Source organism: Chionomys nivalis, chromosome 21 (genome assembly GCF_950005125.1).
Source record: "Chionomys nivalis chromosome 21, mChiNiv1.1, whole genome shotgun sequence".
NCBI lineage: Eukaryota > Metazoa > Chordata > Mammalia > Rodentia > Cricetidae > Chionomys > Chionomys nivalis.
Window position 1 is genome coordinate 42,734,020 of NC_080106.1, and position 18,026 is coordinate 42,752,045.

The 18,026-nt window shown below is 45.9% G+C and overlaps 1 protein-coding gene across 1 annotated transcript in view; it reads right to left on the reverse strand.

The window, feature by feature from the left end:
* The window catches only part of Tbc1d9 (TBC1 domain family member 9), a 109,816-nt gene that overhangs the window by 19,635 nt on the left and 72,155 nt on the right, over positions 1–18,026 (reverse strand). Inside the window, exons 6-11 of the mRNA XM_057753437.1 lie at positions 17,411–17,618; positions 14,607–14,813; positions 13,133–13,303; positions 12,221–12,371; positions 5,299–5,513; positions 1,045–1,162 (exon numbers count right to left, since the gene is read on the reverse strand). Of these exons, the coding sequence (XP_057609420.1) occupies positions 1,045–1,162; positions 5,299–5,513; positions 12,221–12,371; positions 13,133–13,303; positions 14,607–14,813; positions 17,411–17,618 (1,070 nt within the window). The remainder of the gene's footprint in view (positions 1–1,044; positions 1,163–5,298; positions 5,514–12,220; positions 12,372–13,132; positions 13,304–14,606; positions 14,814–17,410; positions 17,619–18,026) is intronic.

The window sequence follows — 18,026 nt, forward strand, 5'->3', positions numbered from 1 at the left end:
CTTTATTTTTTTAAAGAGATTCTATTTCCGTCCATTTGCATGCAAAATTCAGGAAGTCATTGTTTTTTACTGCTGAGTAGTACTGTAATATGTATATATTCCATACTTTCTTTATCCATTCTTCCATTGAAGGGCATCTAGGTTGTTTCCAGGTTCTGGCTATTACAAACAATGCTGCTATGAACGTAGTTGAGCATATACTTTTGTTGTATGATAAGGCATCTCTTGGGTATATTCCCAAGAGTGGTAGGCCAGCTGGCCTGGGTCTGAAAAAGCATGGGATAAAACCAGACTCGCTGAACATAGCGGACAATGAGGACTACTGAGAATTCAAGAACAATGGCAATGGGTTTTTGATCCTACTGCACATACTGGCTTTGTGGGAGCCTAGGCAGTTTGGATGCTCACCTTACTAGACTGGGGTGGAAGTGGGTGGTCCTTGGACTTCCCACAGGGCAGGGACCCTGATTGCTCTTAGGGCTGACGAGGGAGGGGGACTTGATTGGGAGAGGGAGAGGGAAATGGGGGGTGGTGGTGGGGAGGAGGCAGAAATCTTTAATAAATAAATAAATTAATTTAAAAAAAAAGAGAGAGATTCTAGTTGTTCACGTTTACTACTGGCTTGCTGACGTTTTAAGCTGGTGCCACACGGATCTTTTTCCTGGATTTAGAATCACCTAGGAGACACACCTTTTGGCATTTCCAGGAAGTTGTTACTGGAGAAGTTTAACTAGGATGTGAGGGGCCACCCTGAATGTGGGCATCACTGTCCTAAGGGCGTGGTCCTGGACTAAACAAAAAAGGGGACATCAGACTGAGTACCGACATTCATGTCTCTGCCGAGTGGGACCCAGTGTGACGGTTGCCTTGTGCTCCCTCTGCTGTGACTTCCCCAAATGGTGGACTGTAGGAGAAACTCAGAGCCACAACAAACCCTTCCTCCCCTAAGCTGGGTTTTGGCTCCAAGGAGAAGAACTAACATGTTACTACAGTCATTTTCCGATCGAGACAGGCTAAGGTGTTTAACCACAGCCACACACACACCTACAACTCTGGTGTTGTAGTAGTCGGGAAGCATCCGCTCACACAAGGCCACGAGGAGCCAGAACGCCTCCTCCTCCTTGGCGTAGAGAAGCAGCACTGAGGTGACGATGTTCATGGCCTAAAGGGAGGAGAGAGGAAGCTGTCAGCCACAGTCCGCTTACAGCGGGTGGATTTTCGTAGATGCCATCTTGTCGAGGGGCTATGCCCACGTTGAGTTACTCCAACCTGGAAGCCAGCAGGACTTCAGGGCATGCTGTTTGGCAAGCAGCTTCTGACTCTGTTTTGAGAATGCAGGGTGATTGTGTCCCCGCGTGAACCCTCAGACTTGAGGACGCGATGGAGCAGCCGCCACCCTGTTTTCTGACACCCAGTGAGTACACGCAGGACAAGCAGGCAGCGGGCTCCGGGTCGCCCCAGGGTTATCCCACTGTTGACAAGGACGACTGGTCTGCTCCTCCACCTACCCACCCAGCTCTGGATTTCTTGCTCCCTCCCATGCTGGCTTGCCTGTTTCTCTCTACAGCTCTGTCGAACCTGTGACTCTCAGTACCTGACGCTGCGGCAGCAGAACTGGGTCCCTTATCAACACAGGCTCTATTTACATTCATGTCAGTCTGTGACTGAAAACAGAGACCCTTCCACTGCCTCTTTAACCCTCTGGATCCATTTCACAACCCAGATAGACTGACAGACTGTATAATGTTTCACATGAGAGTTAATAGTAATCAAGATTGGAATTAAAACCTTGTATTAAGGGCTGGAGAGATGGCTCAGAGGTTAAGAGTACTGTCTGCTTTTCCAGAGGTTCTGAGTTCAATTCCCGAGGTTCTGAGTTCAATTCCCAGCAACCACATGGTGGCTCACAACCATCTGTAATGAGATCTGGTGCCCTCTTCTGGCCTGAAGGGATACATGCAGGAAGAACCCTGTATACATAATTAATAAATAAGTCTTTAAAAAACAGCAGCAACAACAACAAAACCTTGTATTAAGCTGGGACAGACTGCCACAGAGGTGGAAGTAGCTGGCAAATTGCTACCATTAAACCCCCTGCAGCACCTTGTGGATTTATTGTTATTCAAGAAATTCTGGAATTATGGAAAGACACGTGTGTTTGTCTATGTCTTTGATATAGATCATTCACAACATTGCCCAGGAAGGAAGGAAGGAAGGAAGGAAGGAAGGAAGGAAGGAAGGAAGGAAGGAAGGAAAACTAGTCTTTCTTGCAGGTGCCAATAAACTCCCAAGAAAAGCCAGACAAATAAGCTTAGGGTTTCCATGCCACAAAAGCTTGCTGAGTATTCTGCGTTCTGTTTGCTTAGGCCCTTCAGAATGGAAAGTACTCTCAGCGATTGCCCAGGGTCTTCCCTGGCACCACAGTTTACCCGAGTCAGGCATGTGCAGGCAAGCCCTGACCCCAGAGCCTCTGCCCCAAGCCTGGTTAACAAAACTCTCAGCCTGCTCAATCCTTTCAATATTCTTAATCCTTAACTCAGGGGAGGTAAATATTTCCCTTTCACCTCCCATAAACAGTTCCTATAACCAAGTCCACAGGGCTCCAGGCTGTCCGCAGAGAACAAGGTGACCTTTCAGAACTGGAGCCCCCCTCCCTTACTTCCATCTAGGAAAAGATGCTCAGATGAACAAAGGTGATTTAAATTCCAAAGTAACCAGATTTTATTAAAAGATATTATCAGAAAGCCCATAACCACTAAGCGGCTCAACGGTAACCGTCCCTTAATTAAAAATGAAGATCAGAAGATAAAAATGAATTCTATTTTGTCAGAAGCCAAGTAGCTCCTGAGTTTCCTTTGATCTTCCAGAAACCAATACCCACTCATCAGAGTTGTGCAATATAAATCCCCTAAAAGGTGTTTAACTGAAAAGGTTCTTTCTTGCAAGCCTTGTTGTTCCAAGGGAAGTGGTTATTAAAATTCCACATGAGAATTAGCCTGTGGGGGTCTAGTCCAAGGTCACAACCAAGGTCAGTTCCTCAGCTTTTCAGGCAAGACAGAGGTCCGTGGCTCTAATTTCTCATGGGTTCTGTATGAGACGTGAGACTCGGGGGAGCCATGGGACAAGCTCGCCAGCCTTGAATGCTGCCACCAGAGAGAAAAACAGCACTGAAAGTTAATGACTGGATTTGGAGAGACATTTAAATGAAGTACTATTAAAAAAGATAGTGTAGCATAGGGAAACAGGTGTGTGTGCGTGTGTGCTTGTGCGTGTGTGTGTGTGAGAGAGAGAGAGAGAGAAGAAAAGAAGAAGAAATGTGTGTATATGTGTACATGTAGGAGAAAGACAAGTGTGCCTAAGAGTTACGTCTCCTTCAGCTTTTTCCAGAAAAATCCACCAATAATGTGGTCTTTGCATCTGGATCAACTGTCTTGTAGTTTCCCAATGGTCACTCATGCTTGAGGTACCAGTACAAGACATTTTAATTTTGTGTGGGCGATATTCTCTTTTGTTAGACTGCGTTAAAACATCCACTTCAACCTGTGTTAAAGCACAGCTCTAGAGTGTGAAAAGCTGTGGGTTCAGTGGCGTAAGCGGTCACGGCTTAAGAAGACTCAGTAGGGCACTCCTAACAAACATGGCATGCAGCTGAGTATGTGCCCCCAGGATGCCACAGTAGGCAGGTCAGGGGTCATCAGAAGACCCTCACTAGTCAGTCCCTCAGCTAAGGACCGGAACTGCAGCGCCACCATTGGCTTTCTTCTCAGCCAGTGGTTAGCTATCATGGTGGTGAGCTCCTGGGGGGACCTTGCCAACATCCAGGGGGTGTTAATCTTTGGAGCAGGGGTTTATACTGTAGCCTGGTGGACGGAAGTTGGAGATGTTGCTGAACAGGCAGCACAGCACTGGGCAGCTCCCAGGACAAAGGATTCCCTCGCTGTAGAAACAATGCACTCCCAGTGAGAAGCCACTCCGCGCACTTGGAGATGATGGAAAAGCACCTGGCTAGCGTGTATGCACGGTGGACTGGAGTTACCGCTCAAGATGGCCTTGGCCCCCATGGGAGTTTACTGACTTCTGTGCCCCTCAGAGCTTGTATTGTGCACACACTGTCCTTAAATCTCCTTTAGGTCGCAGCTCCACCCCCACTGGGAACAACTGAAAGAGACAGGGCTTGCGAGCCTGGCCATTGGGCAGATGGAGGCTCAGCAAAGACAGTGTCACTGTTATTTTTTAAGTACACCAGGGTCGTTCTTTTAAAAATAGTGCTCGCCCAGGATCATCTGCCCATCTGGCAGGACTCAACACTGGCTGTGACCCCGAGCTGCCCCCTTAAGCTAGCTGCCTGCTGGAGGCGTGTTCTTTGTGGAAGGGCCTGATGGCTGGACCAGCTCTGGTGAACAGATATTGACGTCATCATGAATTTTGCTTATCTCTAAAGGTCTGGTTAGCATACTACTTATCTTCAGGGTATTAGGAAACAGCACCCCCGTAGCTAAATTCTACTTTGTGTAGTTGAATGTCTCCTAAGCAGATCATTAACAAAAATCCTTTACAACATCCGTTCTATCACTATCAGTTTCTCCTACATCTCTCTAACCCACAATGTCAATAGTGTCAAGGTTGAGGCACCCTGCTGTAGTGACTCTATTAGCGCAGAGAGAGCCTTCCTGTCCGTTATCTGCTGGCAAACACAACAAAAGAAATGTTTACTTTGTTGGAATAAATGTTAGGCAGGAGGTTAGCTCTGCAGAGGACTGACCAACGAGGCCCTATGAACTAGACATTACGAATGGTGGGTGGGTCAGCTCGGAGTCTCCCAGACAGAGGTAAGGACCAAAAGCTGATAGCGGAGCAGTCTAGCCAGCTGAGAGGCCTCCAGGAGAAGAGGTATAGAGTGCTCTTGCTGTTTCCCCACATAAACTTTTCAGCTTTGGGGTCCTTACCCCCATATGTGTACCCCAGCTTCCCACATGTCTCCTTACAGCAGACTGGAATCTGTGTAGAGCAGTATTTTGAGAAAAAGCAGACCCTTTCCTAAGAGCGATCACACTGAGGGAGGAAAGATGGCGGGAGAACCTGGAGAAGCGGATTGCAAGTCAGCTGCCTGCGGGGTTCCGGGCCATTGCTGCAAGGCTGCACCAGCTCTGGCTTTCTTACTTACTCTCAACTCCTGGCTGGTTGATCTGGTACAGGGTCCAATCTGAATGCTCCGCTGTCAGGATCATAGGAACTGAGGTTGGATCAAGATCAGAGAACACTTTGAATCCTCCTCAGACATAAGCTCATGGCAATTACCTGGCAATACCCTATGTTGGGATTGCGGAAAGCATAAGCCGTTAACACTCTCCTCAGAGCGGCGATGCCCATTTCGTTCTGGAAGGCTGGGTGTTCTGGGAGGGAGCGGTGTAAGTCTCTCTCAATCTCCTCGGTGGCGAGATTGTACTTTCCCATAGACTTCTCCACTAGGTCCTCATAGTACCCGGGGTGTGTGGCCTTCTCGTTGATGGCCCCTGGGAAGCACACAAACAGGACATCAAAAAAAGCTGAAGTCCCGCTCTTCCGCTCCAGATAGCACGGGCTGACTGAAATTGTGCTTTCCCACCCATCAAAGGAAACCGAAAGAAAGAAAATCACCTTGCAGGGTGTTTTCACTGACGGCTAGACTGGCCATTTGCCTGTGCCTCCTTCCCTCTCAGTCCCTCAGCAACACGGCTACTCGACCTTCCCACACGAGGTACAGGGCCACAAAACTGCGCTCCCAGCTCACACAGAATGCTGAGGGCTGACACGGGGAGTTAGCCAAGCTGAGTTCTCACTCTTAGTTGCCCTCTTTGCTTTTAATTTAAGAGATTTCTTAAAATTTCACTTGGGAAGGAGAAATTCCTCTCAAGAGTGCCTGTCTGGCCTGTTTCTTAAAGATCAGCTGCAAAAGCCGGGCGGTGGTGGCGCACGCCTTTAATCCCAGCACTTGGGAGGCAGAGGCAGGCGGATCTCTGTGAGTTCGAGACCAGCCTGGTCTACAAGAGCTAGTTCCAGGACAGGCTCCAAACCACAGAGAAACCCTGTCTCAAAAAAAAAAAAAAAAAAAAAAAAGATCAGCTGCAAAGCATGCTGCAGTGGTGACAGTCATGTAGAAGGAAGTGGAAGAGGTAAGGGCTTTCTAATGCAGCAAGTATGGGCAAGGTTGAGGGTCCTCCTAGTAACAATGGGTCCCTACTACAGAAGGGGGGCCCTTGGATTGTAGGCAGGGGTTGCAGAATAAGGCAAAAGTTGCTTGTTTGAGATATTCATGTTAAGATCCTTGAAGACGGAAAACCTCCGGGTATGCACATTATCTAGAGTTCAATGTCAGTGTGGATTCACATCACCACCGGGAAAACTGAGCTTCTACACGCAGAAGAATGGACTGCACCCTCGCCTCACACTATGGTCCCAATCAACACACATGGATCATAAGCCAAAAAGCCACCAGAGGAAGACAGGGAGGACATTTCTTGACAGCAGGTTTTGGATATGATATCAACCATATCCACAGGCAGAAAAGTAGAAACAGGTGAGATTGTGTGAGCTCAAAGGCTTGGCCCGTAAAAGAGAGTAATCAACAGAGTGCAAAGGAAACAGACAAGACAGAAGAAAACACAAATAAACCTTGCGTCCAGTAAAGAGCAATTATCCAAAATACAAAATTATACAAGAAATTTGGGTGTCTCAGTAAGGGCACTCCTTACGCAAGCCTGGTCCCTGAGTTTGATCTCTGGAAGCCAGAGCAGAAAGAGAATTAACACAAAATACATTGTTCTCTGACCGCCACACATATGCTGTGGTATATACACACACACACCAAATACACATACTAATAAACAAAAGAATAAAAAAGCTGGCTGGAGAGATGACTCAGTTAAGAGCATCTGCTGTTCTCAAAGAGGACCTGGGTTCAGTTCCTGGTAGCCACATCAGGCATCTCACAAGTACCTGTACCTCCTGCTCCAGAGGACTTAATGCCGTGTACTGGTCCCCAAGAACACCTACACGAATGGCAAATACACACACAGATGCATACTAAAACATAAATAATACCGATACTAATATTTTTTTAAATATACAGGAAATTCACATAAAACAATAGCCAAAAAAAGCACAAAATATGAACAAACCAACAAAAGCCCCATCAAAAGCAGACCAAGAGACAGACACTATTCAAAAAGGGACATAGCACTGGGCAACAAGTTTGTGAGAAGGTACCGCCCATTACTGATCCCTAGGTAAATGGAAACAAAACCAAAGTAGGGAAAATGAACATACTAAAGACGCAGGATAAATATACAAAAATAAACTCCATGTATATATGCTAGCAGTGACCAACTGTCAAACGAAAGAAAGCAATTCCATTTCCGATAGCATCAAAAGTGGAAATATTTAGAAGCACAATGAAATAACTGCCAGACTTAACACATTGCAAGCTACGAGCAGCTCAAAGAAATGAACAGAGATCTGAACAGAAGCAGATCCTCTGCCGTAGACTGGAGCGGCCACCATGGGAACCCACACCATACTCACCTGCAACCCAACACAGCACCCATCCAAACCACAGGAGGCCTTGCTGTGGAGACTGATTAGCTGACCCCAGACTCTCTGGAAATGCAAGTGACCCTACTGGCCAAAACGATCTTGAGAGGAAAAACAGTTTTTGGAGGGCTCACATTCCTTTGCCTCACGACTTACTACAAAGTTACGGAAATTGAGGCTGTGAGATACTCGCATAGACAGATATATAAATCAATGGCTTAAAACTTGCAACCTACTCATAAATCCCCATATTTGCTGTCCTTTTTGAGGAGTTAGGACAACTCAACTCCAGGAAGCAGAGCCTTTTTAAGAAATCAGGCCAGGACAATACAACGTTGCTATGGAAAGGAAGGGAGTTAGGCCATTCCTTCTGTTCTGCCGCACAGAAGGCAACTCACATGCACCGGTGAGTTAAATCTCATGTCTCATTAGAAATACAGGTCCAAGCCCATGGTTCTCAGTCTTCCTGGCACTGTGAGGTGTCCCTAACCATAAGATTATTTTCATTGCTACTTCACAACTGTAATTTTGCTACTGTTATGAATCATGATATAAATATCTGTGTTTCTGGGTGGTCTCGGGAGACTCCTGTGAAAGGGTTGTTCAACCGGGTCAGGACCCACAGGTTGAGAACCACTAATCTAAGCTTTCATGCCTCAGAAGCGCAGTGACAAAAGAAAAATCATACTCCCTCGGAATCTGAGAAACAGCGCTTCAAAGCCTGCAGACAGCGAAAACACAGGCAGCAGGATGGAATGGTTGGAAAACTCTCCTCAGATACTTGTTCCTAAAACCAATTCAAAGACTCTCCTAACGTAGTAATTGAAATATTACAAAATTAAAAATGGGCAAAGGACCTCAGTAGATTTTTTTTGTTACAGAAAAACTATATAAGCAGCCAATAACTGATCGAGGAAATTCGTCAAAAGCACAATTAGAGAACTGGCCAAACTGCAGAGAGTAACTGTCTGTCTGTCTGTTGGACACTCATCTCTGAAAGGGGTACGGGAACTGTCCCCAAGGCTCAGGGGACAACACAGAACGGGGGGTGGAAAGACCCTTAGATTAGCAAAGGCTGCTGTCAACTGGTGTCCATTGGACTTGAAGGGGCAGAAGCTCCTGAAGCTGCGCCCCTAGCTGAGGTGCCGCTGACAACTGATGGCTGCTGCGGACGGAAGAGTCAGTTTTCCTCAGGGGTGCGGCAGCTGGTAGGCTGACCACACAGTGTATGGCCACACACCCATGTGCATACGGGTAACATTAATGGGATTCAGTTGGTTTTACAAAGGAAGGGAGGGAGGGAGGGAGGGAGGGAGGGAGGGAGGGAGGACAGAAGGAAGGAAGGAAGGAAGGAAGGAAGGAAGGAAGGAAGGAAGGAAGGAAGGAAGGAAGGAGAAAGAATGCAGGAATTTGGGGGTTGGGAGAAAGCCAGTAGCGGCACGTCCAGAAAGAGCTGGAGGGGAATAAGGGTGAAATGACCAAAATACATTATCTACATGTATGAAATACTCAAAGAGTGAATTAAAATATTATATTAAATTAAAAAAAGAACCAAAGCAACAAAAACAACCTCCCCAAGCTGGGTGGTAGCAGCACACGTCTTCAATACGGGAGGCAGAGGCAAGTGGACCTCTCTGAGTTCCAGGTCAGCCTGGGCTACACAGAGAAACCATATCTCAATAAACAAACAAATAAATACCCAACCTCCCTTAAACCCAAGCCCTAAATGAGAAAGCACTCCCCACCCACCAGAAGAGCAATAACAGAAGGCAGTAGTGATATGGGGTGTGGAGAAGCTGAACCTCCAGCATCACCAGAGGGGATACAGAAAGATGCAGCTGCTCGGGCCAACCTCCCAGGGTTGTCAGCAGGAGGGCCAGAAGTTCTATTCCCATTTATACACAAAAGGATCCAAAAGTCATGTTAGCGCTCTCAGCAATGACATTCTGGGAAAGCAAGGGACAGCCTAAACTGTGTGAGTGCAGCACTGGACTTTAACAAGGACTGGGATGTTGACATGGGCTGCGTCATGCTTGAACCCTGCAAATGCCGTCCTAGGTAGAAGTCAGTCCTCAGCGAACACTGACTTCATCCCCTTGAGATGTCCAGAGAAGACAATCTACAGCGACGAAGAAGGAGGCCACTACTTTCCTCTGGCTGAAGAATATAAAGGATGATTGGCAAAAGGCATGGGATGTTTTTATGAGAGTGGTGGTAATGTCTGTGCTGACCATGACATGGGGACCAATGGTCGGCCCTGTCCTAGTGCCCAACAAAGACCGACTGGTTGGCAGCATCCTGACATTGGCTCTGCTCTCCCTGGGGACAGACTGAACTTGGGTTCAGTAAGTCCAGAGCCCAGACCTCATGCAGCAACCTTAAGGGGCATGCCAAGCAATAGATCTCAACATGGGCTTCCCAGCCAGAAGCTGGAAGACCTTTCTGGGCAGGCTGGCTTTCACATGAAGCCCACTCAGGAGTGTGTGCACATATACCCAGCAAAGGGTAGCCTTTGGTCACATATAGCTCCCGGGTTGATCAAAACACTAAATCGAACTTCTCTCCTTGTGCCTGTCTCTGTCAGTGGGCTAGGTGCTGCTGCTGTATACTGGTGTCATAGTGAATTCATTTGAATCTAAAATGCAGTTAAAAATAACTTCTACTTTGAGGTGAAGGAGAGAAACGAACCTTTCCTGTACTCTGTCAGTGCTTTGAGTTTGGTTGTCAAGGTGACCAGTTCTCCAGACACGGGAGGAGTGAGAGGCTGGATAAGAGAGCTCTCCATGACAATGATCTTCTCTGATGTGTAACTAGAGACCCCCATGCTCAAACCTGAGCTTCCTTTTGCTTTTCCTGAAATAATGCCTTTTCAAGTAACCCAGCTTGGTGATGGACTTGCTATGTATCCCAGGCTGCCTCAGACTTGAAGAGATTGTCCTGCCTCAGCCTCCCTAGTCTTAGGATTACAAATATCTACCACCATACCCGGTTCACATTTAACTTCTAAATGAGGGCCTATGTCTAGTCTACTTAAGGAAATAGGGGGAAAACCAAACAAACCAAGTATACACAAAATAGATAAAACTATTTTATCTTTATTTTATTTTGTTTTTAGGATTTGATCCTCTTATTTCTGAGACATATCCTGTGATGGGCAATTTTACCATTTATATCTACTTTTAGGAAGATCTGCGAGTGTTTCCTTGCAAGCCCAGTAACTTTAAGTTTCAATATGATTATTATTATTTAAGTAAAAGGATTGAGTAGTGGTCCTTGAATGAGGCCATCTCCAGGTTCAAATAAAAACGTTTTCATGGACCTGGTTAGAGTGTGACATTTCCTGTCTTCATCACCAAGGCAACTGATACATGATTGAAGTGAAGGCTGGTGATGACCAAAGGGTATTGGGGTACAAAGATTCCTGGGGTTCACCGGATGTTTCCAGATGGCAGAAAACAGTGGTGGCTTATCCTAAAAGACTAAAATATTAAAATAAAATATTAAAATAAAAAAATATCGAGTGGAAAAAAATCACAGGAATTAGTTCACCATTTTAGATGACTTTCATTGTGGGATGTTGTTGTTACAATGGCTTTGTTTTCTTGTTTATTAATATCTTACTTTGCCTAGTTAATAAGTTAGTCTTTATTATAAACATGCTTGTGTGTGTATAGGAAAATATGTAGTGTAAACAGGACTGAATACTGCTGTGTTTGATGAGGGGTCTTGAAAAGCACACTCTGAGGACAAAGCATAGCATAAGTGGCAGTCAGTCATTTCTGGGAGACCTTTCTCAGTGGTTTAGATGACAGGAGGTCCTTGCTCCTGTAGGTACCCTCTCACCGTGTCTGATAAATAAGCCTGATTAAGCTCATTGGCTCACTAACTAGACCTCAGTGAACTCTTTTGTCGGTCATGGGTGCCCTGGCTGGGACCAGCAGATGTATGTCCACACCTCCCTGGGAAAAGCCCACACGACATGGTCCCCTAGAATATTCTCAATGAAGTAACACCTCCAGGAGGGAGGAGCGTTTCAACTCTCAAAGAATTACACTCCTACTTCAGATTCTGTTCCCTCCCCCTAAACAGCCCACTGGAGAAACAGGAGAGATGGCATGATTGGAGAATAGGAACTGCTGACCTTGGGTACCGAGTGAAGAAAGAGTTACTACAACAGACTTCAGTACCTGGTGAGGAAACCAGGTCCAGCTTTGATTTGGGGCTCTTGCTGTGGAACACCCTTTTTATATACTGTAAATATGTATTATTCATTGGTTAATCAGAGACGGCTGGCAGATGGCTTCTAGGGAGAAGGAGGATGGAGTCTTGGAGGTCAGGAGGAGATTCACGGAATGAGCAGGATGGGAAGTGCAGAGATGAGCCTCGGGGCAGCAGACAGATGGATGGAAATGGGTTAAGTTACAGGAGCTAGCTAAAAACAAGCCCAAGCTATTGACCAAATATTTATAATTAATAATAAGTCTCTGTGTGCTTATTTGGGAGCTGGCTGGCAGGACAGAGTTGACCAGAAGTCCCTAGCGAAAAACTCCACACACAGGCTCTTTTCGCAAAGGACTTGATGCCTGACAGGACTTGAGCCTGGAAGAAAACCCCACGGGTGCCCGTCTGTGCTGCTCTTAGCCCTCCCTACCTGAGAGTAGCAGCCAGAGCTCCCCACGCATGCTCTCTGGGATCCCCTTCAGCACCAGCTCCCGAGTCTTCTCCGTGCGGTACATGCAGATCCCCTGCCCGTACTCAGCAAAGTGATTCTTCCAGGCTTGTTCTTTTAAAAACTCTTTGGCCTGAAAGATATAATGGGGTATGACTGAGGCCCCAGAAGACTCTGAGGGAAAGGACTGAGGACTGACCGTAATGACTGATTAGAACGTGGAATGACAGATCCCTGTGAAATGGACAGTCGACCCTGAGCAGAACCCCTGAGAATGTAGAACTATTTTATCCATCAATCATAGCCTGTTCTGTCACCAAGCTTTCCATTCAGTATCAGGGTCCTACGTAATGGGTCAGCAGAATCCTAATCGTACCTGTGGTTTTATGTGAATGCGAATTGGTGACTTTTAAGTGTGGGCTGAGAAAGCATGTGTTTATTTGTTGTTTGGCTTACACAACAGTTAAAACAAGACCAAGCAAACAGAAAAGTAGTCACACCAGTACTGTAATGCTCAAGGCTTCAGTAAAGCACTCTGTTATCTGGTGACAATATTTATATAAATATTGTTTTACCTGCTTATGAAAAAACATGTTAGATATTCCTACAGACATGTATGGCCATTTCTATAGATGTTAATTTGTTTAATTACTTAAAAAATATCTACATGGGGGCTAGAGAGATGGTGGCTCAGTGGTCAAGAGTGTACAATCAGAATTCAGATCCCAGCGTTCACAGAAGCCAGCCATCTTGAAATCGCCTGTAGCTCCAGCTTCAGGGGTCTGCACGCATGCATGCGCAAATGTGCACAAATACCTAAAATGAACCTTGCAATGGGTTTTTATAGTTTTGTTCTAATATAACAAGTTTTGGCAGAAAGCAAGAGGCACCTACCAATTTCGGGTTGAACTCTTCTGGAGATCGCCGCCGGTACATGGTCATGAGGGTCTGTGTGGCTGTGGGGACACTGTTGCCGTTGAGGTTAAAGGGGCGCTCTCCATCAGCATCAGAGCTGGTGCTTCTCTGGGGGCTGGAAGAAACGAGGCTGCTGGGCCGAGAGTACACCTGCCAATGGAGAAGGGCACATGTGGATGGGCCTGGAAGCACAATTTACTTCTTTTGTGTTCTGTGCAGATATTAAAAGCTAGGTCTTATTTTCCTGTATGCTTCTTGCTATGTGAAGAGACAGGGGTGTTGGCAACATGTCAATACTTTTTAAGGAGTTATACTGGGTAAAAATTATGAACAACAGTATTTCAATGCTCAGATAGACTTCTCAGGGCCGGGCATGCAGCTCAACTGTAGAGTACTTACTGTACACAGTGCTCTGGATTTGCTCCCAGCACCACATGAACTGGGTGTGGTGGCGTGCGCGCATGTGTGTATGTGTGTGTGTGTGGTGGAGTCAGGACCCAAGATCAAGGTCGTCTTCAGCTACACAGCAAGTTCCAGACAGCCTGGCCTATGTGAGATGTTGTCTCAATAAAATAAAAAAAAGAAAAAATGTTCCAAGATTTATATTATCTACAGAGAAATCAAGTACTATTGTCAAGTAGCAAACTAATATAATAAAGGATTTTTTTTTATTATGTCAACAACAGTGACTGGTTATCTGTTTCATTGATTTGTCTCTTTGTGAAGCATGACACGGAAGAAGCAAAAGCCTTGAAAACTTTCTGGCATCTCAAAAATGCTACCTAAGTGGCCAGGCAGCAGGGCCAGGATGGTACATGCAACTTCCCATCTTTAAAACATGGGTTAGCTAACAGAAACTTCCTAGTGCCTGTCTTCTCAGGGTTCCAGCTTCCCAGGATGGTAGTCTAACACGCATTTCATCACAGAAACATCACCATAACAACGCTGTATTTCAGGCCTGACTTCACTTAGAGACTCCTGTATCCTTCCCTCTGAAGTTACCAAACAGAAAAGAGTCACTTTCCTTATAATCAGGTCAAAATACTTAATGATAACTCCAACTTAAATAAAAGAGGCTTAAACTGGGCCCGCAGGTGTAAGCCTGCAATCCCAGCTGAGGCTGAGGCTAGAGGATTGCATGGTCAAGGCCAGCCTGGAGAACTTGGTAAAGACTGGAGTTACAGCTTTGTAGCACAATACTTGCCTAGTATGTGTGAAACCATTAGCTCATTCTTGATTACCAAAAAATAAAGGTGGGGGGAGGGTTTAGATCTATGACTAAAAACTAATTCCTTATCACAAAACAATCTCGCTAAGATATTGCACTGGGCACTGGGGCTGGGGGCTTGGCATGGCTGATAAATTTGACAGTCAAAGAAGTTGACAAAGAGGTGCACACTCCAGGCCCGAACACAGGAGCACCCCACTCTACGCTCGGGTGTCTCCCACCAACCTCGTCATCTGAACTGTTGCAGCTTCCCGAGAACTCTCTGTCTGAGTAGATTCGAGAAGTCGTCTGCTGCAGGAAATCTGAGATCCTCTGTACCAGGAAGTCTCTGTCTTTCAAGTTGGCGAACAGGAAGGTCATTCTGTTCCTGGTGCTGATGGACAGGGGGCTGGGGAGCACACTGCAGCTGTCGGCCTTCTCCACAATGGTCACCTGAGGAAACAGGAAGCGGGGCGCTGCACAGGAAGGACTGGAAAGGAGCCCAAGTCTTAACTCCCTGCAGGAGCCATCCGTGCCACCATTAGACAAATTGTGATCCTTCCAACTCGGCTCCAATGAAGCACAATGCCTTATACAAATCAAACCGAAGTCGCTACCAGAAACTAGAACTATCTTTCTGGGTTTTTCCAAACTAGGGGGTGTTTTTTCAGTGGCCAGAGGAGTATTTGATTGTCACAGCTGGAGAAATGACAGCTGCCTTGCCAGGGACGCTGCCAGATACCCCGTGGGCTGCAAGTCTGCAGCAATAACTGGCCCCAGATGCCAAGGGTGCCAAGAACTGAAAAGAAATTCCCGTTTTTCATTAAAATTTCATGGAGCCGAAGGAGACAGGACTCCTAGCTGTGGCCTCATAAGTAAGAGAGGAAGCAGCTCCAGTGCAGGCTCCTTTCATTAAGCAAAGGCTAGGGTGGCTTTAAAAAACTACCAGTCCACTGGGTGCGTCACATAGACGCCAAGGCCTGGCAGCGAGCGCTCTCAAGGACTTGTTCTGGAGCAGACACGATATAGAAGGCTCAGTTGAAGCCCCACACACCTGCAGACTCTGCCTCTGTGTGTGTGTGTGTGCGCGCGTGTGCGCGTGCTGAATGTCTTCCCTCAATCACTTTTCTATCTTACTTTTTGAGACAGGGTTGCTCACTGATTCACCAGTTCTCTAGGTTGACTGGCCAGGGAGCGCCAGGAATCCTTCAGCCTTTGCCACCAACAGGAGCATACTGCTATGCTTAAATTTAAACCTGGGTCCTAAGGAAGCCAACTCAGATCTTTATGGTTGAACATCAAGTACTTTACTGAGAGCTGTCTCCTAAGCCCAATGCTGATGGTTTTTAACAAGGTTTTTATCAACCCCAAACAAACACAAATGTACTAAAATGATTCTTTTTTAGCATATTAAGGAAAAAAATCTTAAGGCAAACATGAAGTAGCATGTCCATCATAGCGCCAACTTTCTATCTAATGCTAGCATTTTCTCTACTCAGAGGTCTGCAGTCTGGGCAGAGTTAAACTTCATCTGCACGTTGGATAACGACGCCCATTCTTGATACCAAAGTGCATTTCCCTTGCCGCTCTGGGTAACTGCTATACTGTCCAGGCAGAACCTGACGAAGGAAATCATGCTAGGGGTCAGCTAAGCTCAGCAGGTAAAGGGCTTGCGCTGCAAGCCTGGAGACCCGAGTTCCACCCTGGAAGAGCATCAGAGCCAGGGCATTGTAGCTGTGACTTGTGCTGTGGCTTCCATGCCCACACACACACACACACACACAATTGAAAACTATGCTTAGAACTAAGTGAAAAACTTATCAATCAAGGTGAATTTTCAGGAAAAAATATGAATCACTAAGTGTAAATGTAGTTGATCCCCCACCTCTGAATTCACCCCCAGCCAATTATCCAGGCCTCCACATATGTTTGAATATTGATTAGCTAAACCTATGCCAAAGTGAACTGAATCTGTCAACTGTGTGGTAGTTTGTGTTCTTTGTGATTGGCCAATTCAGCTTCAGGGAATTTGTAAGCTGTAGTGTAAGGAAATTTATACACGTGACAGGGAAAACAGCAGGAGAGAAGGGGCACAGCCCTAGATAAATAGGTGAATATGTTATGTACATACATTTAATGCAATAATATGTAGTCACTAAAATTACATTGTAGAAAGCTATTTAATGACTTGGGAAAATAAAGATACTCACTGTTGGATGAAGTAAAACTAAAAACTCCCCTACATTTCTGTCTAAATTATTGACACACATATAATAATGCACAGGAAAAGCTGTGCTAGGAGGGAACTTTGTCTTCTGATTATCTGACTTTTGCAAATTTGCTATGATAATAATGCATTACTCTTAAAATACAGGAAAAAAAGAGAAAATTTGATTACTCAGATAACACTTTAAAAAGAGAGAGAAGAGCAGCAGAGTGGAAGAGAGCTTTACCATGGGCTCTTCACATAGGGGGTCTAAAGGCTCTGCTTACCTTAGCTTCTGAGAGGGACCGGAGCGTGACTGACTGGGAAACACAGGGCTTGCAGCTCTGCACTGCACTAAAAAACATCTTATAAAAAGAAAAAGAAGAGGGAGGAGGAGGAGGAAGAAGAAGGGAGAAAGAAGAAGAAAGAAGGAAGAAGGAAGAAGAGGAAGAGGAAGAGGAAGAGGAAGAGGAAGAAGAAGAAGAAGAAGAAGAAGAAGAAGAAGAAGAAGAAGAAGAAGAAGAAGAAGAAAGAAGAAGAAGAAGAAGAAGAAGAAGAAAGAAGAAGAACCAGGAGCAATGTGGTGTGACTAAGAGCACTCGATGTGTACACTGTTAGGAGCGGAGTTTGAATGCCGCCCAGCCTACAGCTCAGCATGGCTGCATCTGGCCAGCCTCAGCACCAGGGCTGGGGACAAGCGCAATCACTGGCAGCCAGCTTAACTGACCCGGTGAGCTTCTGGCTCAGTGAGAGAGCCTGCTCAAAGGAGACAGAGACGATGAAGACAACCGACAACAACCTTATAAATGGATGTCCTAAAATATGATTTCCACTTGACACTTACTTCGCGGAGTGGGATTATGAGGCTGCAGAGGTTTTCCTCCTTGCTGGTGAAGCAGATGTAATTTGTGGAGACAAACATCTGTCCCAAAATGTGCATCTTGTTAAAGGGAGTCCAGAGGGTGCAATCGGTATGGCCATCCAGCTTTTCATCTTTGGGCAGCCGGAAAAGGGCACGGTACCGCTCACTCTTCGCCCTGGCATCCAGATCACTGCAAACCAGTAACTACAGTTCTGGTCACCAAGAGAGATGCACCAGTGCCTCCCACTATGGCCCCGTTGGTCCCAGCCCTCGCCTCTCAGTCTTTGAGACTCGCTCCTCCCGTCCGTAGCTGCATCTTGGCGGAACTCCACCTCGCAATCTCAGAGTACAGCATCATTTTACTACATCCAACCATTTTACAGTTAACATAGCTAAATGGTAAAAAAAAAAAAAATCTTGAACAAATTAAGACCAAGGAAGGAAGCTCATTCTCTTTCTAAATAACTCAAGAATTTTTAAAGAGGTTTTTAGACTTTTTTTTTTTTTATCCAGAGTCATTTTTGAAGACTGGCTTTTTGAGACAGAGTTTGTCTGTGTAGCCCTGGAAGACCTAATGACATCAGACCTAATGACATCA